Raw genomic sequence first — 21,676 nt, 5'->3', positions numbered from 1 at the left:
CTTAGACAGGTCTGTTCAGAATCTAGAAATAGCTATCACAACTTTAGTGAGAAATGTATTCTTTCCCAGATACCTCTCCTTCCCCAATCTTTTCTGTCCAACCTATCTTGTTGGCCCACTACATAAGCTGGTAAGCCAGTCCTTCCTAAAAAACTGGATGAGGCTCATCAGGTTGGGCTAAAAATGTATATTGATAAAGATGAAAGACCTTCCGTCTTCTCAAGGCCCAGCTTTGTCAGCAGGTAGGAGGCCTGGAGAGTCTATGACCCAAATCCCATCCAAATGCTGGATTGGACTGGGCTCATGCTTGGGCTAGTCTCTGTTGACAAGCAAATCAAGCCTGACTCCAGAAGGTTCTCAAACTGCTAGAAGAATGGTGGTCAGAAGAATGGCCTCTTTCTATCTTGAACAGAAGCCCTGGACTTCACAGGCCACCCATGAAGATTCTGCTTTCGGCCCTAAGAGGTTCTGCCCATGGAGATGACCCTTGGCTGCTTGGTGCATGCACCTGACCCTCCCCTCTCCCCTGCCATCCATCCCCATTCCTGCCCTGTGCCCTGTTGGCGTGTGTCTGAGTTTATTTCACTCTGTTTAAATCGCTCGTTTGCCTGTCTTTCACAGATTTCTCCATGTCTCCTCAACAAACTGGAGCTAAATAGTGGGGAGCAGACCAAAGCCTTGAACCAGTTAGAGAGGGTACTACTCTTTAAGAACCTCAAGGTCTCTCTCCCTCTCCCTCCTTCCTCCCTTTTTATTTATTTACTTAAGTGTTTATTTTCTTTTTTGTACGTAACATCTGGGTTCCATTTCCATTGTGTAGAGTATACTTACCCCTCCCTAGTAACACAGCATGGCTTTGGAAGAGTTGCATATAGTTATAGCTTTGCAGTGTTGATCATTTTCCTGGGGCATCTAGTTGCCTGGAGGCAGAAGGAATCCTTGAATTGGTAGTATACCATATAGTGAGCCCAGATAGTGACACTGGGTCCTACTGATGTATTATGCGTAGGCTTCATATCTACTATTTCTAGGGCAGCTATGAGGGACCTCCAAGCAAGATCCTTCCCTCTTCTACCCTTTTTCTGCTATCTGTCTCACAGGTAGCATAGAGAGCTTAAGCACAGTCTCCAACTCTATCTGAACACTTGAACTGGGTTTGGGGGGAAAGGGTAGTTCATCTAGTTGGGGTCTTTTGTGGGGAGGGTGTTACCATTAAAGTGGTCACTCCAACATTTAAAACTACATGAATGGAAAGGAGCCAGGTCCAGAATAGCCCAGGGCACTGGGAAATTTTTGGAATCTGCAAAGATGCTCTCTATCTTTTAAAAGTCAAGATGTAGAGGAGCTTAGGGAAAGGTCCAAGCTAAAGATTACTCTAAGACCCATAGCCCTGCCTTAGAAGGAAGAGAGAGAGAAGAAGGTATGGGGTCTCTAGGCTATCTATCGCAGTAGTGTGCATGCTAGCAATATGGTTTTGGACATCCAGGTCATTGAAGATAAAAAGAAGTGTGCGTATGTGTGTACACCTAGCTGAGTGGTCCATAGGCCTATGTTCTCTTTGCATGCGTTGCCACAGGTTCCATTTGTGTGCTTGCCTAATCTCAAGTTGTAGGTCTCTTCATTGGCTACCCAGCATTTTGCCATGATTATTAATCTAGGACCTCCCCTTTTATAAAACTTATACTGTCCTTTGGAAATACAATTACACGCATATGGTGATAAGGGTTCTGTGAACATCTACTGCCCACCCTGTCCCCACCTTACGACCTTAGAACTGGTAGTACAGCTATACTTTTTAAGGACTGAGACATATGTGAGCGCTGGCAGCCTTTTGGCCCCTAGTCCAGCCAGGGGGCAGAGAACACTCACTGAAATGATCAGGTTGGAACTATCTTTGCTGAGGCTAGAGAAGAAAACAGGAAAGACTGATTCTATCATGGGAAGGAATCTTAATGAGTGACTGGCTTCTCAGTGGAAGTAGGACTACTTAGAGCCCCTGAAATGGGTAAGAGGGGTTGCCTGGAGAGAAAGGATATCTCATAAAAGTAGATCCAGAAGTTAGTACTTTTTGGAGCTCAGTGACAATTGCCAATAAAGCCAGGAAGTTCTTGTTTTCTCTCATTGGGCTTCTTACCTGTCTATGTTTGGCTGACTCTTGCCTCCAGAACATTTTTTATCATGAACTTGACCCAGATGAGCCTGGAGATAGTGTCCTATTTCCTGCTTAGCCACAGTGCTCAGAGTATTTGAAGCTCCATTCTAGGCATATGACTATAGGCATTTTGGAGATGGACAGATAAGAAGTGGCCATCAAAGGCTGTTGCTGTGTTATTAAAAGCTAGGGGCAGAGCTCAGCCCCTGGACTGTCTTTCCTTTATGGGTAGGGGAGGAAGAATTATGTAGTTTCTAAGTAAGGGATCAAAGGTTATCCAGGTTCTGGAGGACTTGGGGGAGGTTGAGGAAGGAAGCCTATCCCCCAAATATCAGAAGAAACTAAACAGGCCAAGGATGATATAGGTATATTCAGCCTTTAGAAAGACACAGTAAGGAAAAGCATTTCCACCATCTTTAGAGTCATTCCAATGGTTCCTGGAAGAGAGTTGCTGTTGCCCAGTGCAGCAACTGCAGGAATGGTCCAGCAGTCTAGGAATAGTTTGGTGCAACTCTGTAGAAGGACTGGTTTCCAATCCTCACTGAAAAGGCATCAGGACTAGGAAAACAATGTGTGCCTAGTCAAAGTTACTGTGAACTTAGGGTGGAGAAAAATGCATAAAAACTTATATCCTAGGGTAGTCAATAGGTGATAGAGATTTTCCTTTGTGACTAAAAGAAAGCTATAGGAAGACCAGAAATTCAGCAAGACAGAGGGAAATGGAATGGAGAAAGGGTCTAAGAAATTGGTAGCTTTATCTGAAAACATAAATTGCTTCTAGAAAGACCCTGCAGTGAGAAGGACAGGAAGTCCTACTGACATATAAAAATATTGGAGCAGCAGAGAGCAGCACAACAGCATGACGTGACCCTCCTCCTTAATTCCACAAACCAACCGAGTTGCCACTCTTTCTTTTACTTCGAAGAATGAGCCTTTGGCCAATTTGATGCAGAAAATCTAGGGAGTAAAGGGTGTATTTTAAGATTTAGACTCTGTTCGTGAAGCAATAGGAAAGCTAAGAGTCTGGCTGGGAAGGAGTAGGTCCTCATAGTGGGATAAGAACTAGGAGTAGGAGGCTTCTCCACAGGTAGTAGAGGAGGAAAGCCCAAGAGTGCACGACTTGCAGATTTAAAGCTCCAGGTAGAGGAGTCCCTGCCCCTTACCCTTTCTGCAAGGGGGTTGGGCATCATTTATAGGTCTCAGGATTGCCACCCAGAACTCAGGGAAGCAGACCAATGTGTGAGGGCTGGCACTATGAGTGACCAACCTAATAGGAGAGTGTAACCTTCCACGTGGAGGATATCAGGCTGTAAAGTGGCCAGTGTAGAAGCCGAGTTAGAGGGGTAGGAATGCGCTCTGATGGTCTAGATTCTTCCTTTAGAACAGATGCAGGGTATAGGCTGTTCCTAGGGATGAGTAGAACTAAAAGAAGGGAGATTTCTAGGGATAGAGTTTTAGTTTGAATACCAGTGCTAATGAGGTGTGATATTTCCAGCTGAAAATGAGAGCAGGAGGCATGAGTGATTCATCCAAGTGGAAGAAACAGAAGAGATCCCCCCGTCCCCCACGCCATGTGACCAAAGTTATACCAGGTTCAGAGCTGCCCACCTCTAATGGAACCACCTTATCCTCTAACCTCACTGGTGAGTACCCTTGGTTGCTTTCTCTGATTAGGATAGAGAAGAGCCTTGGCTCTTGTGGCTCAGTGGGTTGAGTGCTAGCCTGCGAACTGAAAAGTCGTGGGTTCTTAGGGCACATGCCTGGTTTCAGGCCAGGTCCCAAGGTGGGGGCGTACCAACTAATGTTCTTCTCCTGCTCTTTCTCCCGCCCTCCCTCTCTCTCTAAAAAGTAAATAAAATATTTTTTTAAAGAGGAAGAAGAAGAAGAAAAGCTTCTTCCTCTCTCCAGGATTAGTATACAGTTCAGGAAACAGTTCTGGTACCACAAAGGGTAGGTGTTCTCACAGAGTCTCTTCATCAAGTCTCACTTTGCTTGGCAGGTGGCATGCCATTCATCGATGTTCCCACTCCCATCTCCTCTGCAAGTTCCGAAGCTGCCTCAGCAGTGGTCAGCCCATCTACAGACAGTGGGCTGGAGCTCTCCTCCCAGACCACTTCGAAAGAAGACCTCACTGACCTAGAGCAACCTGGTTCTTCCGGGTACAGCACAGCTACAGAACCTGGCAGCAGTGAGCTAGGGGTTTCTGAGCAGCCTGACCCCCAGGTATGGCCTTAATTTCTAAAGGTCCCTCTCTAGTCTTCCACTGTGGGAGTTGGCTTGATCCTTTGGCTCCTTTATTTAGGCTATAACTCAAAAGCAGGTTAGGGTAGGGAGCACAGTTCTTTCCTGTTTCTAGAATTTGCTATGCTGCCTAAAAAACCTAGGATGTGACTCCTGAGAGGTAGCTCATAGAATTTCTCAAGTTATACATATAGGTAGAAAGTCCTTAGCAAAGGTAAGGGAGCTGGCCATGACTTTTTCTGGAAGGTGATGATCTAAATCCCAAGCATCTGAGAGCCTCTGTTGCCTCTAGGGTTTGAGTCATTATAGGTCAATGATGCCTCAGGAGATGTTTTCGGAGTCCTTCATCATACTCTTCCCATTGATTCATAGCCCACTGAGCTGGCCCTACAGCTACAGTCCACTAGAGACACTTGGAGGACAGATATTTCAAAGTAGTAAGTTCCAAGTTGTTCTTGCTTCATCCCTCTTCCTATATTGCCCTGCTACTGGTCATAGCAGGAAGGGGCCCAGGTGGAAAAGACCCAATCAGCATCAATGGAGTCCATCCCTGAAGTGTTGGAGGAGTGCACATCCCCAGCTGACCACTCTGATTCTGCCTCAGTCCATGACATGGATTACGTCAATCCCCGGGGTGTGCGCTTTACACAGTCCTCCCAGAAAGAAGGTGAGTGCTCTCAGGCAGGCTCTGCCTGTTCACCTCTCCTATCCAATCCACTAAGCTGCCTGAGCCTAGACTGGGACCCGCTGCTAGTTCTAGTCAGGAAATGGAATCAAGCCTGAGGGCTATTGGCATGGACAGAGCCCTTCGCTCTCTTATACAGAGAGGGACAATAAGAATTGAGGGGGAAAATAGAAAGCTTTTAACGAAAAGGTAGGATCATCACGTCTAATCCCTTTCAGTAAATGAGGCCAGTCTCCTAAATTTTCCAAAAGAAAACATTTTGTTTTCTAATCTGAAATTGCCTTGTAAAATGCAAGGCAAGTTAGGTCAAGCTATTAAACCAGTCATTTCTTAGGAGTCCCACTTCCCTCCCGGCCTTCCCCAGGTACAGCTCTGGTCCCCTATGGTCTTCCCTGCATCCGCGAACTCTTCCGCTTCCTTATCTCCCTCACCAACTTGCATGACCGCCACAACTCGGAGGTCATGATCCACATGGGACTGCATCTGCTGACAGTGGCTCTCGAGTCAGCCCCTGTAGCCCAATGCCAAACCCTCCTGGGCCTCATCAAGGATGAGATGTGCCGCAACTTATTCCAGGTAAGACTGGATTTCTAGAGGGGCTGAGAGCCCCTGGCTGTTTCTCTGGGTCTCTCAAGGGCAGGGGAGCATAGGGAGGTGTGGAGGTTTGGCTGATTCACAAAAAGAGTGTAGGATCCAGGAAGTACCCTTCCTCCCCATTTGTCCAGTAGCCATGGTCAAGATGACTCCATTCATTCCTGGGGCCTGTTGTAGCCAAAGGGAAATTTAGGAATGGCTAAATATAAAATCCCCTCAGAGCACAGGACCTTAGTGGAAACTTCACACAGTGTACTCCCCTGCTTTTCTCTTGGTCAGGCCATAGTCAGGTTCAGAAACCTAATGGCCTGTCCTACTCTGGTCTCCAGCTACTCAGCATAGAGCGACTGAACCTTTATGCTGCTTCCCTGCGAGTATGCTTCCTACTGTTTGAGAGCATGAGGGAACACCTCAAGTTCCAGTTGGAGGTGAGTTTCTCAACTTTGGAAGAAGAATAAAAAATACAGGAAGGTGCGTGCCATCTTCAGTGGGGCCAGCTCTGTTATGCTGCGGGAGGGGATTTAGGGGCTGCTGTAGGAGGATGCTTCTGGCTGCCCTAGTTTGGTTCATTGGCCAGCCTCTTTAGTTGAAGTTAAAAGGACCCTAGAGAGAATCGACTGGCTATAAAGTGGGAGAACCCAAATACGAGGACTGGCAGGGTGTCTCACCGTGAGTTGGTGCAGCTCTTCTGCCTGACAGCTCTCCTCTGCAGCACTGGCAGGCAGGTCAGGCTGACTTTACCACTAACGGGCAAAAAGGACCCTAGGTAGGGCCAGGTCAGGCTCACATAGAGAGTACAAAAAGGGCAACTGGTGACTGGGTTTGGATCAGGCATGAGATAGAGAGCCAGGCCTTATCCCCTGACATGGAGGCCAAAGAGGGGAAGTATTTAGGGGATAGAATATCTGTAAACTGTCTCTTAATTCATGCTCTTATCAGGGCTTCTGCCTCTTATTTAACATTTTTCTTTTGTCCAATTTTGTCTCTTCCTATTTTGAATCCTTTCCCTGCCCAAATGGCAATTAATGGGTTATTGCCAGATGTACATTAAAAAGCTCATGGAGATCATCACTGTGGAGAACCCCAAGATGCCTTACGAGATGAAAGAGATGGCACTGGAGGCCATTGTGCAGCTCTGGCACATCCCCAGCTTTGTCACTGAGCTGTATATCAACTATGATTGTGACTACTACTGTTCCAACCTTTTTGAAGACCTCACCAAGCTGCTGTCCAAGGTGCTGAGCCTTATGACGGGCTAGTAGTAACAAGGCTGTATTAAAGAAATCTCTCTGATGGTAGTAAGGATGCTACATACAGGGAGGGGAATCACTTGAGAATTGGGGAACAGGAGGAAGAAAGGCATTTTCTCAGGGCAATTTAGGAGTTATAGGAAGTTGGGGATTTCGGGGAAGGGGTCAGTTAAGGGTAAAGTATTCTAACCTCAAGTCTACTGGACCTGTTTACTTTACAGAATGCCTTTCCTGTGTCTGGTCAGCTCTATACGACGCACCTACTGTCTCTTGATGCCCTCTTGACAGTGATTGATAGCACAGAGGCCCACTGTCAGGCTAAAGTCCTCAACAACCTTATCCAGCAAGAGAAGAAAGAGGCAGCCAGGCCCAGCTATGAGGCAGTAGATGGTACCCGAGAAGTCAGCAATAGTAAGAGGCATTTCCTTCTTTGAGGATCTCAGGGTTCTATGCTTATCCTTTCTCTACTCTGAATCCTTTTCCTGCTCTTATATCACTTCCTCTGGCATACTCCCAATTCTGTGTTTTTAAGCTTTGGTGTTTTGAATTACAGGCCAGGCAGGCAGGTTAGCAGGACTCGTGGACCTTCTCCTCCTCTACACTTTGGCTTTTTCACGGAATTGCTTATGGAGAGAAAAGAAAACATAGATGAAAGGATATAGGACTTCTGTCCCTAGAAGTTCCAGGTCCTACCTTCCCCAAGCCCCAGTATCTGACTCCATTCTAATTCATCTTCTCAAATTTCCCCTGGAGACTGGGGTTACAAAAGATCGAGGAAAGTGACTGGATAAAATTTATTAAATTATATAATCTAATGCTTGGCTGACCTGGGATAGTGACTACTTGTTTGGGCTTGAGTTTGTTCTGTTTAGGACTGGCAGCCTATGTGGGAGCAGTCTGCTTAGCCAGGGACTGGACTTCTCCTGCAGCTCTACTTGGCTTCCTACTCCATTAGTCTTCACTTATCTTCTTCTCTCTTGCCAGCTGGGAGAACAGCCAGCGATGGGAAAGCTGCAGGCACGGCCCCAGACACCCCAGGCCTGCTTCTTCCAGGCTCAGGCGGAGGGCGGCGGCCAGCAGAGCATGGGAAGCCAGGAGGCAGTGATCTGGAGGAAGCTGGTGACTCTGGGGGTGGGTACTGGGGGTCTGTGATCCTAAGCCCCCTTCACTGGTAGGCCTGGTGGAGAGCAGAGGTGGAGTAGCAGAATCTCTTCTGGGGTAGTACATGAGTGAACCTTAGCTGCTGGGGGTAGTACATGAGTGAACCTTAGCTGCTCACCATGCCTTCAGACCCAGAGAGAGGAAAGAAGATGTTTGGGGTTCGACAAGATAGGTCCTCTAGGGAAGTGGAAGACTGATGAGGACAAGCAAATTTCTGAGGCATTCTTCTTTCTCACTGTAGAATATATCAGCAATTTGCAAAAGTCACTTCCTGGTAAAAGAGGTCTTATGGGGTTTTCCCTCTCTTTCTCCCATTTCTAGCTGACATAAAGTTTACCCGGAAGCCACCTCGATTTTCCTGTTTCCTGCCAGATCCACGGGAACTAATTCAAATTAAAAACAAAAAGAAGGTACATACTGAGTCTGAGTGTTCTTTGTAGGGTTTCTTTCCAATGGGACGATGGACAGACTAGTGGCTCATTCATTGTACTGCTTGCTTCCTAAGGCTAATCTTTGGGCTTGTTGGGACTTCAGCAATCCCCCGGTTTCCTTTGAAGCCCTTCCCTTACTCCAAAGCCATGTAGTTCATTTAGTCCTACTGTATGGACTAAGTTATAACTGTGACCTTAGTTCATAAAGTTCAAGTAACTGGTTTTTTGTTGGGGTTTTTTTTGGTTTTTGGGGGGCGGGTTGGTTCTTAGTCCATACCCTACTGTACACTCCTGGACAACTGCTGTTGTAACTAAGAGCCAAGTATTACTGGTGGTCACAGGGGCCTCGGGAGCTGGTACTGTGTGGCCCACTGAAGGTTAGTGGTCTGGTCATCTCAAGCTGTGGGGTGATGATTGGCAATAAAGGGAAATTGACATTAATTCTGGTGCTTTAGTAAAGTTTAAATAACTGTGTTTTTTTGTTATTGTTTTTATTTGAGGGGGTGGTGATTCTTTTTTTAAAATTATTTTATTGTTCAATTACAGTTGTCTCTATGTTCTTTTTTTTAAGGTTTTTTGTTTTGTTTTTTAAGATTTTATTTATTTATCTTTAGAGAGAAAGGGAAGGAGAGAAGGAGAGAAATATCAATGTATGGTTGCCTCTCATGAGTCCCCTGCTGGGAACAGGCCTACAACCCAGGCATGTGCCCTGACTGGGAATCGAACCGCGATCGTATGGTTCGCAGGCCCGTGCTCAATCCACTGAGCCACACCAGCCAGGGCGGGTTCTTAACACCTTCCATTTCACTCTTTATTCCTCTCATTGCTAACCTAAATGACTTCGGTTTATGTGTGCCCTTGATTGCAGGGCTATAACTAGAGAGACAAAAAGTTATCATCACAGTTAGTTCACCTTGTCCAAGGCTGCCCTATGCATCTTGAGCACTCAAAAGGAGCTCTTCAGCCTATTCTAGTAAGACATGAAGATAGAGGAAAGCCAGGTGCAGTATGATCCAGCCTTGGTTCTGGAGTCACTTAGAACCACATTCCCACATTCTAGGAGCCTGTTAGGTGACAGGCTGTGGACTGTGATGAAGTCCAGCCTGTCCTTGTCTGGTTTAGGGGCAGAGCAGCTTCTGACATGTCTTGTATTTCTTTTCCAGCTTCTGATCACTGGCACAGAGCAGTTCAACCAGAAACCAAAGAAAGGGATCCAGTTTCTGCAGGAGAAAGGCCTGCTCACCATCCCAATGGACAACACAGAGGTAGCCCAGTGGCTTCGAGAAAACCCTCGGTTGGACAAGAAGATGATTGGAGAGTTTGTGAGTGACCGCAAAAACATTGACCTGCTGGAGAGCTTTGTGAGGTAAAGCAGCTGCAAGAAATGTGGGATATAGTTGGGGATCATTTGAGGAGAGCATCCTTCCCTCAAAGCATTCTCAGTCAGTTCCTGCTGGTGGCCAGGTCGCATACTCTTCCGCTTCTCATCACTTTTATCTGTTGAACCTGAAGAGTCTCCATCAGGATAGCTTTGGGAGCCAGGGTGGAGCAGAGTCCCTGAGCACAGGGTAGGTTCTGGGTTTCAGGGGATGAGGTTTCTAAGAAAGGCAAGAGTGTGCTGTGAAAAGTACTAAGGTTAAGAGTTGTCAAGTCCTGATTCGTGTTAGAAATGGCCAGGAGATACCTCTCCTTTGCGAGAGCCCTCAGCCTGCTCAATTCCAGTAGGAAAAGGTTAGAAGAACTGTGGCTAATAGAGAGCCCAACATTTGCAGCTTACATATATTCAGCATCTTCATCCTTCTTCCCCTCCTTGTAGCACCTTCAGCTTCCAGGGTCTTAGGCTGGACGAAGCTCTTCGCCTCTATCTGGAAGCCTTCCGCTTGCCTGGGGAAGCGCCAGTCATCCAGAGGTTGCTGGAGGCATTCACAGAGCATTGGAGGGTGAGTTGGAGTGCCTGGGGCTGAGCCCAGCCTCCCAAGCTAATTTGACTGAGGGATTCTAGGGCTTCAACTAAAGGACCCAGCTACTGTCTCCTAAAAGGCTAAGAGTATCATCAGTGAGTTTTCCATAGAGAGTCCAGCTTTCGTTAGGAGTTGGCAAGAGGTTATCTGCTTTTTGGGTGGTACCTCCCCTCTGTGTCAGCATTGACCCATGGGTTGGTGGTGAGGGTTTAATTGGCCAGAGAAGGGTACTGACACAGGTGGGGTCTTTGCTTTTTCAGAATTGTAATGGCTCCCCATTTGCCAATAGTGATGCCTGCTTTGCCCTGGCCTATGCTGTTATCATGCTTAATACTGACCAGCACAACCACAATGTTCGCAAACAGAATGCACCCATGACTCTGGAGGTAAGTTTGGATTCCGGCCACAGCAGAGAAGATCCACCAAGCTTTGGAGATAGCAGAGATGACAGCTATCCAGTGGGCATGGTCAACAGGGTTCTATCCATGGGAATCAGGGAGGGCTGGCCAGTCCAGAAGAGGAACTGGGGGTGGGGAGGTGGGTTCTTTCACTAATTGTTCCCTAAGTCCTATTTACTGCAGACTCGGGAATTCCTTGGGTGGGGCTTTAGCATTGACACCTGCTGGGGAAAGCTTATTGGTCTGTCTCTAGGAGTTTCGCAAAAACCTAAAAGGTGTGAATGGAGGCAAGGACTTTGAACAAGACATTTTGGAGGATATGTACCATGCCATCAAGTGAGTATGTGTGGAGGGTGGTGCAGCATCTCTGTTAAGTGGAAACACACCTCTCCCTTTCCCAGATTTTTAGAGCTACATTAGACTGCAGTGACTCATGCCCTCTGTTGGGCCTTGGGACTTAGTTGGGCAGCGCTGTCTCTCCCAACTCATTTTTTCCTCAAGCCTAAACAATATTGGGACTCTAGTACTTTAAGGACCCAAATGGCTCCTGCTACGTGGAGCATCATGTCCTCATTTCCCGAAGCCAGAGCAGCTGGGTTTTCCTGTCTAGCTCCCAAGTTGTGTTTTGGGGCTGGTAGAGAACTCAGTGTGGGCACCGGAGAGTGAGGCTTGGATCAGAGGTCAGAGATGGGACACTTAGTTCTTTACTACAGATCAGAAAAGGTAGAGAGCATTGCTCATTCTCTCATGCTGAGATAGAATGTGACATCTTACCACAGAACTAAAGGCCACCCACCACTTAGAGATAGGTCCTTGAGATCACGGGGAGTTATGGGATGCCTCTTCTCTTCTCCGTGGTGGGTGAGAAGCAGACCCCTGAACTTTAGTTTCAATGACCTCTCACTGATGGAGAGCACCACAGCAAAGTCCTTGTCCTAGTTTGTGAGCGGTCAGGTTCACAGCAGTGCACATACTCCTTACCTTACCTCCCGACAGGAACGAGGAAATTGTGATGCCGGAGGAGCAGACAGGCTGGGTCCGGGAGAACTATGTGTGGAATGTACTGCTCCATCGAGGCGCCACCCCAGAGGGCATATTCCTACGTGTGCCTCCTGGCAGCTACGATCTTGACCTCTTCACCATGACCTGGGGCCCCACTATTGCTGCTCTCTCTTATGTCTTTGACAAAAGCCTTGAGGAGACAATCATCCAGAAAGCCATCTCAGGCTTCAGGTAGCCCACCTCTGGCCTTAGAATTGACTTCTTTCCACCTCTCTGAGCTAACACGGTTGCCTCCATACCTCTTTGAATCCTGCTCTTATTTTCTTTTTTTAAAAAATATTATATATTTTTTCATTTCCATTTAGTCCCTTCAAACCCCCTCCCCCCACAATCACTACGCTGTTGTCCATGTCCATGAGTCCTTTTTGCTTTTGGCACAATCCCTCCACCCCCTAACCACCCCTGCACCTTAACCTATTCTTATTTTCCTTAGAGTGGGTTTTTCCTGAGTTTGGGGAGGGAGGCTAAAGCTTGGTAAAGCCCAGTCTTAAACAAGCTTAAGAGTAAAAAGTTTCTTCCTGGGACTGATGGGGGAAGAACCCCAAGCAAGCCTCCTCAGGCACTTGGAAGGACTGCCTGGCCTCCCACTGACTCTCTTTCTGGGATGGGGTGACATTACAGGAAGTGCGCCATGATCTCCGCCCACTATGGCCTCAGCGATGTGTTTGACAATCTCATCATCTCTCTGTGCAAATTCACAGCGCTCAGCAGTGAGGTGAGCAGGGGTAGGAACTATGTACCTGGAGTTGGAAAGGAAGACCTCTCTTTTAACCATGGATTACTCTCATCTTCAGTGCTGGTTTCCCTCAGCATATTTCTCCACTCCCCCCCCTTGACTGCAGTAGAGCTTGGGAGCTTAGGTCATTTCTGTCTTGCACACCCTATGATGAGAATAGCATCGCCTCGTGCAATGGGAATGGGAGAAGAGATGCAGTAGTGGGGAAGGCCTCATCCAGGTTGGCCCTTCCCACTAGCATGGGGGATTGAAGCAGAGCCAGCAGAAGGACCCTCAGGGAACCACAGGTTGAGGCCTAAGAGGCTCTCCTTTTCGGACATTTGCCAGACCCTTAGCACCTTCTGATCTTTTTTTTCCAGTCTATTGAGAACCTGCCCAGTGTGTTTGGAAGCAACCCTAAAGCTCACATTGCAGCCAAGACAGTATTCCATTTGGCCCATCGTCATGGAGACATCCTTCGGGAGGGCTGGAAAAATATCATGGAGGCCATGCTGCAGCTCTTCCGAGCCCAGCTGCTGCCAAAGGCTATGGTGGAGGTAATTCTTGGTAGGATCCTAATCAACAGTAACAAGGCAAGAGCTGCAAGAGTGTATGCTGTTGATATATAGAACTGGTTGAGTGTCGCACTAGGCCTGCTGCCTGCTGAAGCTTACCGGGAACAGATCTTGAGTGGGGATATAGCTGTCGAGGAAGACTCACCATATGGAGGGGCCACTCAGTGGGGTAGGGAAGAGAGCTATAAGAAGAAAGCCACTTTGTATGGGGAAGCAGGAAACGCAAAGGGCATGTAGAAAGAAATTACTCTTGACCTGCTTTTCCAGGTAGAAGATTTCGTGGATCCAAATGGCAAGATCTCTCTACTGCGGGAAGAGACACCATCAAACCGGTGAGGGCAGATCAGAGGCTAGAGGCCTTGGGGAGAGAGGGTCAGGACTCTGGAGCTCACCAGAATTTGTACTCTCTTTCTACAGAGGAGAATCGACTGTGCTGAGCTTTGTGAGCTGGCTGACACTAAGTGGTACCGAGCAGTCTAGTGTACGGGGCCCTTCTACTGAGAACCAGGAGGCTAAGAGAGTGGCCTTGGACTGTATCAAGGTAACTGCCTGCCTACCCGCTGATGACTGAGCCTTAGGCCCCTTCCTACTGGACAGATGCCCTGTGAACTGAAGAACAGAATCATTAAGGTCTTGTGACCAGAATTGACTCCTTTTGCTTTCTCTCCCCGGTTCTTGGGAAAGTTCTCTTCACTCCAGCCCTTATCACTGACCCCTTCCTTTTCTTCTGTGCCCCAGCAATGTGACCCAGAAAAGATGATCACAGAGAGCAAGTTTCTCCAGCTGGAGTCACTGCAGGAGCTCATGAAGGTACAGAATGAAGAGGAGAGGGAAGGGCTGGCTGAGTCTGTGAGGGGAGACGGGCACAGTAGTATACACTTCAGTCTCTGTCAGGGCAGGGCCAGTGGGCTGCCTGCTTTCCTGTCGTTCTTCTCTAGGCTCTTGTCTCAGTGACACCAGATGAAGAGACATATGATGAGGAGGATGCTGCTTTCTGCCTGGAGATGCTGCTGAGGATTGTGCTGGAGAACAGGTAGAAGGTCATCTTTAGGCAGGCTTCACACTGGGCTTACTCCAAAAGAATGGAAACCCAGGGCTATCTTGCTGAGTGGGCTCCAGGGGCAAGAAGCACATGAAGCTGTAGGCAGTGGAGAAGCTTGCTCATTCTACCAGTCTGCCTAGGGTATAATGAGCCCTAAAAGGCCTAGCCTGAACCAGAAATGGAGACTCATTGCCCAGTGGCCTCTCTAGCTGAGACTATCCTCATCCTTTATGTTCCTCAGGGACCGTGTGGGCTGTGTGTGGCAGACTGTTCGAGACCATCTCTACCACCTGTGTGTCCAGGCACAAGATTTCTGCTTTCTTGTGGATCGGGCAGTGGTGGGGCTATTACGCCTGGCCATTCGGCTACTCCGGAGAGAAGAAATCAGTGGCCAGGTAAGCAGAGTACAGCTGGTAGGGCAGGAAGACATACAAGGGACTAAAGTCACAGTGTCAGTGTAGATATGGCCTGGCACAGGGAGTACATTTAGTTCCCATAGCATGAGCCCAGTTACCAGCTAGGGCTGGGGCCGTCTAACAGGCAGCATTAGGGATGAGTCTGGAATGGCCTTTAGTTATGAAGTCGGTGCTCAGCACCTTTACTGGCTCCTATAAATCTGCTCTGAGTGTTGCATGGCACTGCTTTGTGCAGTCCCAGCCCTATACCTGGTTTTCTCTCATGCTTAGGACTCTCCTGAACTCTCCTGGCCCAACGATAAAGATAACCAGCATAGAACTAATAAGTGAGTTTAGCAAGGTTCCAGGATATAAAATGAACGCATAAAAACTAATCACATTTTATAGACTGACAGTGAACATATGGAAAATAAAACCAGAAACACAATACTATTTATAAGTGCTTCCAAGAAAATGAAATACTTAGAAATACACCTAATAAAACATGTACAGGATCTGTATGCTGAAAATTACAAAAAGCTAATGAAAGAAATCAAATAAATGAAAGGGCATACCATGTTCATAGATTAGAAGATTCAGTGTAGTAAAGATGTCAATTCTCCCCTAATTGAACTATAAGTTTAATGCAACTCCTGTGAAAATGCCAGCAGGAGTTTTTGTAGACACAAACATGCTTATTCTAAAATTTAGGTGGAAAAGAACAGGCCCTAGAATAGCCAAACATCTTGAGAAAGAAGAAAGTGATATTAAGGCTTACTATATTGCTACAATAATCAAAACTGTATGGTATTGATGGAAGGATAGACATATAAATCATTGGAACAGAAGAGAGAACCCAGAAATAGACCCACACAAAGATGCTCAACTAATTTTTTTGAAAAAGGTACAAAAACAAATTTTTAAAAAACAATACAAAACAGTACAAAAAACAAGTGAGGAAGGATACCTTTTTCAGTTGCCAGAATAATTTGAAATCCATAATGAGGAAAATCAAATAAATCTTGACTAAAGCTTCATACCTTATAAAAAAATTAACTCAGCCCTGGCTGGTGTGGCTCAGTGGATTGAGCACTGGCCTGAGAACCAAAAGGTCACTGGTTCAATTCCAATCAGGGCACATGCCCAGGTTGCAGGCCAGGTACCCAGTTGGGGGCGTGTAAGAAGCAACCAATGGATGTTTCTCTCACATCAGTATGTCTCTCTCTCTCTCCCCCTCCCCAGCTGAAAAATAAATACATTTCTTAAAAAATTAACTCAAAATATGAGGGGTGACCCCAAAACAACAGACTTTATTAAAAATTGTGTGTTTATTCTTACATGTTTAAACTTTAGTCCTCTTCGAAGCAGTCTTCATTTGATACAGTACACCGATGGAGTCTTTTTTCCACTGCTCAAGACAGTTGTTGAATTTTGTCGACTTTGATGCCTTTTAGTGTTTCTGCCCTATTTCACCTCTTACACATTGGTAAAAAGTTTCCCTCTGAGGACATTTTTTTTCATCCAAGGAAACAAAAAAAAAGTTGCTCAGGGCAAGATTGGGTGAACAAGGAAGGTGGGGCATGGGGTCATGTCATTTTTGGTCAAAAACTGCTAAACACTCAGCATGGCGTGGGCAGGTGTGCAAGTAAAACACCCATCATGAAATGGGCAAACGCATGTTGAAAGAGTCTTAAAAAACATTTACTGATCCCAAACCCAGCCTCTCACAACACGCCAGCTGTTACACTGATGCAGATGGGTTCCTAGAACACTCACCTAGCAGGGGAAGCCTGTACTACAGGGGACCCATCTTCCAGAAATAATTCTGGATTTTTTGGGTCCCTACTAGTAGATCATGGATTTAAATGTAAAACTGTCAAACCTTTAGGAGGAAAGATAGGTGGATATCTTCAGGAGCTAGGCAAATAGTTCTTAGAATTGACACCAATAGAACAATCTATAAAAGGAAACTGATAAATTAGACTTCATCAATATGAAGGAGAAGTAAAAACTTCTACTCTATGACAGCCCATGTGAAAAGGATGAAAAGACAAAGAACAGCCTTGACCAGGTAGCTCAGTTGGTTAGAGCATTGTCCCGATATATCAAGGTTGCAGGTTCGATTCCCCAGTCAGGGTACATGTAAGAATCAACCAGTGACTGTGGTGCTCTGTAAGAGCCCAAGGGACCTGCTTCATTTGGGTCTGTTCTGCCAAGAATCAACCAATGAATACATAAATAAGTGGAACAATAAGTTAATGTTTCTTTTTCTCTCTAAAAAATAAGTAAAAAAAATTTTTTAAAGACAAGGAACATGTGTTTGCAAATCACGTATTTGAAAAAAGACTAGTATCTAAAATATAAGCCCTGGCTGGTATAGCTCAGTGGATTGAACACAGGCCTGTGAATCAGACAATCGAGGTTCGATCCCCAGTCAGGGCACATGCCTGGGTTGCAGGCCAGTTCCCCGCAGGGGACGCACGAGAAGTAACCATACATTGATATTTCTCTCCTGTCCTTCCCCTCTAAAGGGGGTCCCCTCTAAAGATAAATAAGTAACATCTTTAAAAAATAAAATATAAAAGAACTCAAAACACAACAGCAATAAAGCAAATTAGAAAATGGTCAAAAGATCTAAACAGACATTTCACTGAAGAAGGTATACAGATGGTAAGTACAAGGGGCAACAATAAAAAAACACCACAGAATTATCTTCTAGAGGGCAGACCCTTGTAGTACAGGCTTCCCTGGCTAAGTGAATGTTCTAGGAACCCATCTGTATCAGTGTACCAGCTGGCGTGTTGTGAGAGGCTGTGTTTGGCTTCAGTAAATTTTTTTTTAATATTTTGTTTATTTATCTTTAGAGGGGGAGGGAAGGAGAGAGGAAGAGAAACATTAATGTATGGTTGCTTCTCGTGCATCCCCTGCTGAGAACTGGCCCCTGCGGGGAACTGGCCGGCAACCCAGGCATGTGCCCTGACTGGGAATCGAACCGCAATCGTCTGGTTCGCAGGCCCGCACTCAATAGTAAATTTTTTTAAGGCTCTTCAACACGTGTTTGCCCATTTCATGATGGGTGATTTACCAGCACATCTGCCCACATTGTGCTAAGTGTTCAGCAGTGCCCGCTCCCCCATTCACCCAATCTCTCCCTAAGCAACTTTTTTGTTTGTTTTTTTTCCCTGGTTCAAAAAAGTCCTCAAAGGGAAATGTTTTACAATGTGGAAGAGATGAAACAAACAAACAAACAAAAAATGGCAGAAATGCCCTGGCTGGTGTAGCTCAGTGGATTGAGCGCAGGCCTGCGAACCAGAGGATCGCGGTTCGATTCCCAGTCAGGGCACATGCCTGGGTTGCAGGCTGGTTCCTTGCAGGCCAACTACCAGCAGGGGACGCACGAAAGGCAACCATACACTGATGTTTCTCTCCCTCTCTCCTTCCCCTCTAAATATAAATAAATAAATAAAATCTTTTAAAAAATGGCAGAAATAATAAAAGGCATCAAAAACGAAAAGTTCAGAACTGTTTTGAGCAGTGGAACTGCTAAAACTCAAAACTGTTTTTCCATCAAATGGAAACTACTTTGAAGGTCACTAAAGTTTAAACATGTAAGAATAAATACACAATTTTTTAAAAGATGTTATTTATTTTTAGAGAGGGGAAGAGAGGGAGAAAGAGAAGGAGAGAAACATCAGTGTGTGGTTGCCTCTCACATGCCCCCTACTAGGGACCTGGCCCGCAACCCAGGCATATGCCCTGACTGGGAATTGAACCAATGATCCTTTGGTTCACAGGCCAGCGTGCAGTCCACTGAGCCACACCAGCCAGGCCTAGATACACAATTTTTAATAAATTCTGGGTTTTTTTGGTTCCCACTTCATACACATGTGAAGGTATTACATGATGCTCAACATCATTAACTAGTAGGGATATGCAAATTAAACTGCCATGATATATCACTATACACCTATCAAAATGGCTAAAGTGAAAATATCAAATGCTGGCTAGGTTGTGGGTCATTCACACATTGCTGGTGGGAATATAAATGGTACAACTACTCTATTGGCAGGTTCTTATAAAACTATGTAATTACTACACAGTCAAGCAATTGCTTTCTTGGCATTTGTCCCAGAAAAATGGAAGTTTACATTCTCATAAAATCTATATATGAACTTTCATAGAAGCTTTCACTGTATTAGCCAAAAACTGGAATTGGCTCAGATGGTTTTCAGTACGTATATACCGTGGAGTACTTAATGCTCAGCAATTAAGAGCAACAAACTATTGATACATGCAACAACTTGGAATTATGCTGAGTGGAAAATGCCAGTCCTGAAAGGTTATATACTATCTGATTCTATTTATATAGTGTTTTAAAATAACAGTTTTAGAAGTTGTGGACAGATTGCCAGGCATTACAGATGGGCACAGGAAAGAGTCAGGTGTAGTTGTAATGGGAGACCAGGAGAGGTCTGTGGTGTTAGAACTATTCAGCCTCTTGACTAGTGGTGGACACAGACCTACACAGGCGATTGCATTGTGTAGAGCCTAATACACACATGAATAGAAGTGAAACTGAGGAAACCTGATACGATCAGTGGATTGTATCAATGTCAGTATTCTGGTTATGGTATTATACTATAGTTTTGCATAATGTTGCCATTGGGGGGTAAACTGGACAGAATGTATAAAGGATTTCTTTGTGTTATTTCTTATAAAACATACCAAAGTCTAATTATCTCAATAAATTCATTTAAAAAAATACATTGAAAAAAAGAAAAGGCCAGTGGCTGTACCCTAAGTTGAGTCCTAGTCATACTGTCTTCACTGGCCTAAGAAGACTGGTGGGAAAGGAGACTACACAAGAGTCGCCACTTCCCACTTTCTGCCCTGCCCCAGGTATTGCTCTCCCTGCGCATTTTGCTACTAATGAAGCCCAACGTGCTGTCCCGAGTCAGTCACCAGGTAGCCTTTGGGCTCCATGAACTCCTTAAGACCAACGCAGCCAACATCCACTCAGGTGATGACTGGGCCACCATCTTCACGCTGCTGGAGTGCATCGGCTCCGGCGTAAAGCCTCCGGCTGCCCTGCAGGCCACAGCGAGGGTGGATGCACCTGACGCTGGTAAGCCCTTTCCCAGGGAGACCCACAGTGCCAGACGAACCATTATGGCTCCAGGGGTTGAAACAGGAAAACAAAACAGGTTACTGTGTTCAGCAGATTAAATACCCAGGGCTTCTGCCTGCAGCTTCCAGAGCCTTCTTTGCCCACTGGCCTCTCCCTAGCACATACTCAGGTTAAACAGCGTGAAGGCCAGTAAGCGCAGAGAAGGCTCTGGGCTTTACTACTGTCCTGAGGACTGTTTTCTCAGAGACTGTGAGAAACTGCCTCCCTCCCCTGACAGCTGCTACTAAGGGCCATCAGGGACCCAAATTAGCCTGCTGCCCTATTTGGTCAAGAGAGAAACTGTCCAGACCATCCTTCAGCCCTCTAGTGACAGGGCTGAAACTAGGCCAGACCAAGAGACAGGAGAGGGCAGGCATCGTCAGCACCTTACTTCTGAGAGCTGAGATTATGTCCTCAGTCCCACATCCCATCCTCACTGTGACTGTGCCTTTCTCCCTGCTGGCTCAGGGGCCCAGTCAGACAGTGAGCTCCCGTCCTACCACCAAAATGATGTGAACCTGGACCGAGGGTACACTTCCGACTCGGAGGTTTACACTGACCATGGCAGGCCTGGCAAGATCCACCGATCAGCCACAGATGCTGACATGGTTAACAGCGGCTGGTTAGTGGTGAGTGACCATAGGGACAGAGGACGAGAGTTCCTTCTTTGGCCTGTGGGAAAGCTTCCTGGTCCTCTGAGAGGGCATCCAGGGGAAGATCCAGGTCAAGCCTGGGTTCCCAGCCGTCTGTGTACTTTACAGGTGGGGAAGGATGACATCGATAACTCCAAGCCAGGGCCAGCGCCCAGGACTGGGCCCAGCCAGCCAGGCCCTTCACCCCTGGTCAATCAGTACAGTCTAACAGTGGGGCTGGACCTGGGACCACATGACACTAAGTCCCTGCTTAAGTGTGTGGAATCGCTGTCCTTCATCGTACGTGATGCTGCCCACATCACACCCGACAACTTTGAGCTCTGCATCAAGACTCTCCGCATCTTTGTGGAGGCCAGTCTCAATGGCGGTGGGTCACCCAATGGAGGGGCAACTGGGGAATAGCTATGCCCATATACAGGGGACAGGGAGGAAAAGTCGGGCCATCTGTGCCCATGGATGTGGAAATGTGACCTGGATCTGGCTCCACTCAGGGTGCAAGTCCCAAGAGAAACGTGGCAAGAGTCACAAATATGACAGCAAAGGGAACCGATTCAAGAAGAAATCCAAGGAGGGCTCAGTGCTTCGGCGGCCTCGAACCTCTAGCCAGCATGCCACTCGAGGCGGGCATAGCGACGATGAGGAGGATGAAGGCGTGCCTGCCAGCTACCACACGGTGTCTTTACAGGTCAGTCAGGACGTAAGTATGGCACCCTTTACTTCCTCTTCTTTCCTTGCACATGACCATGAGCATGGACGGGCCAGGGACAGCCAGGACTGAGAGGAAGGGCCCAGGTCCTCCGGCACCCCCTCCACACTTTCCCCGCTTATAAGTCTTTATTTGCTTAGTTTTTAAACAGGTTTTTTTTGAGTAGGTAATATATGCACATGATACAAAGTTCAAAACACACAAAAGGGTAAACAGATAAGTCAGTCCATTCTATTCCTGTCCTTGAGCCACTAAATTACCATAGGCAACCACTGCCACCAGTTTCCACTGCCACCAGGGTGGAAAACTTTCCACTTTCCACTCAGGGACTTGCACCCTGAGTGGAGCCAAATACTCCCAGAGTTATCCTGTGTCTATTTAAGGCATAGAAAATAGCCTTAGAAAAATGATGAAAAGTATTAACTCTAGCCAGACACTATTTCCCATGAAAGCCTCTGAGCCTGAGGTGTGCTTCTGGTTTCTTTAGT

General features: G+C 46.5%; 1 protein-coding gene across 8 annotated transcripts in view; it reads left to right on the top strand.

Annotated features, from left to right (window-relative positions):
* The window catches only part of GBF1 (golgi brefeldin A resistant guanine nucleotide exchange factor 1), a 132,375-nt gene that overhangs the window by 107,189 nt on the left and 3,510 nt on the right, over positions 1-21,676 (top strand). For 2 of the 8 annotated variants that reach the window (XM_037064055.1, XM_037064056.1), the window contains exons 9-33: positions 3,648-3,795; positions 4,152-4,375; positions 4,892-5,060; positions 5,443-5,654; positions 6,002-6,100; positions 6,713-6,907; positions 7,144-7,333; positions 7,907-8,053; positions 8,405-8,493; positions 9,678-9,880; positions 10,331-10,454; positions 10,736-10,861; positions 11,127-11,209; positions 11,870-12,106; positions 12,557-12,650; positions 13,031-13,207; positions 13,493-13,557; positions 13,643-13,766; positions 13,964-14,035; positions 14,164-14,258; positions 14,509-14,662; positions 19,562-19,787; positions 20,298-20,458; positions 20,591-20,849; positions 20,974-21,179. In XM_037064055.1, the coding sequence (XP_036919950.1) occupies positions 3,648-3,795; positions 4,152-4,375; positions 4,892-5,060; positions 5,443-5,654; positions 6,002-6,100; positions 6,713-6,907; positions 7,144-7,333; positions 7,907-8,053; positions 8,405-8,493; positions 9,678-9,880; positions 10,331-10,454; positions 10,736-10,861; positions 11,127-11,209; positions 11,870-12,106; positions 12,557-12,650; positions 13,031-13,207; positions 13,493-13,557; positions 13,643-13,766; positions 13,964-14,035; positions 14,164-14,258; positions 14,509-14,662; positions 19,562-19,787; positions 20,298-20,458; positions 20,591-20,849; positions 20,974-21,179 (3,879 nt within the window). Of the gene's footprint in view, positions 1-231; positions 721-3,647; positions 3,796-4,151; positions 4,376-4,891; positions 5,061-5,442; positions 5,655-6,001; positions 6,101-6,712; positions 6,908-7,143; positions 7,334-7,906; positions 8,054-8,404; positions 8,494-9,677; positions 9,881-10,330; positions 10,455-10,735; positions 10,862-11,126; positions 11,210-11,869; positions 12,107-12,556; positions 12,651-13,030; positions 13,208-13,492; positions 13,558-13,642; positions 13,767-13,963; positions 14,036-14,163; positions 14,259-14,508; positions 14,663-19,561; positions 19,788-20,297; positions 20,459-20,590; positions 20,850-20,973; positions 21,180-21,676 lie in introns of those variants that run through there. The other 6 variants (XM_037064063.1, XM_037064061.1, XM_037064058.1 and 3 more) reach the window with 6 other exon arrangements.

This window comes from Sturnira hondurensis, unplaced genomic scaffold, assembly GCF_014824575.4.
Source record: "Sturnira hondurensis isolate 20B ecotype Veracruz unplaced genomic scaffold, ASM1482457v3 Scaffold0014854, whole genome shotgun sequence".
NCBI lineage: Eukaryota > Metazoa > Chordata > Mammalia > Chiroptera > Phyllostomidae > Sturnira > Sturnira hondurensis.
The sequence above is the reverse complement of the archived record's forward strand: the minus strand, read 5'-3'. Positions and strand labels throughout refer to the sequence as shown.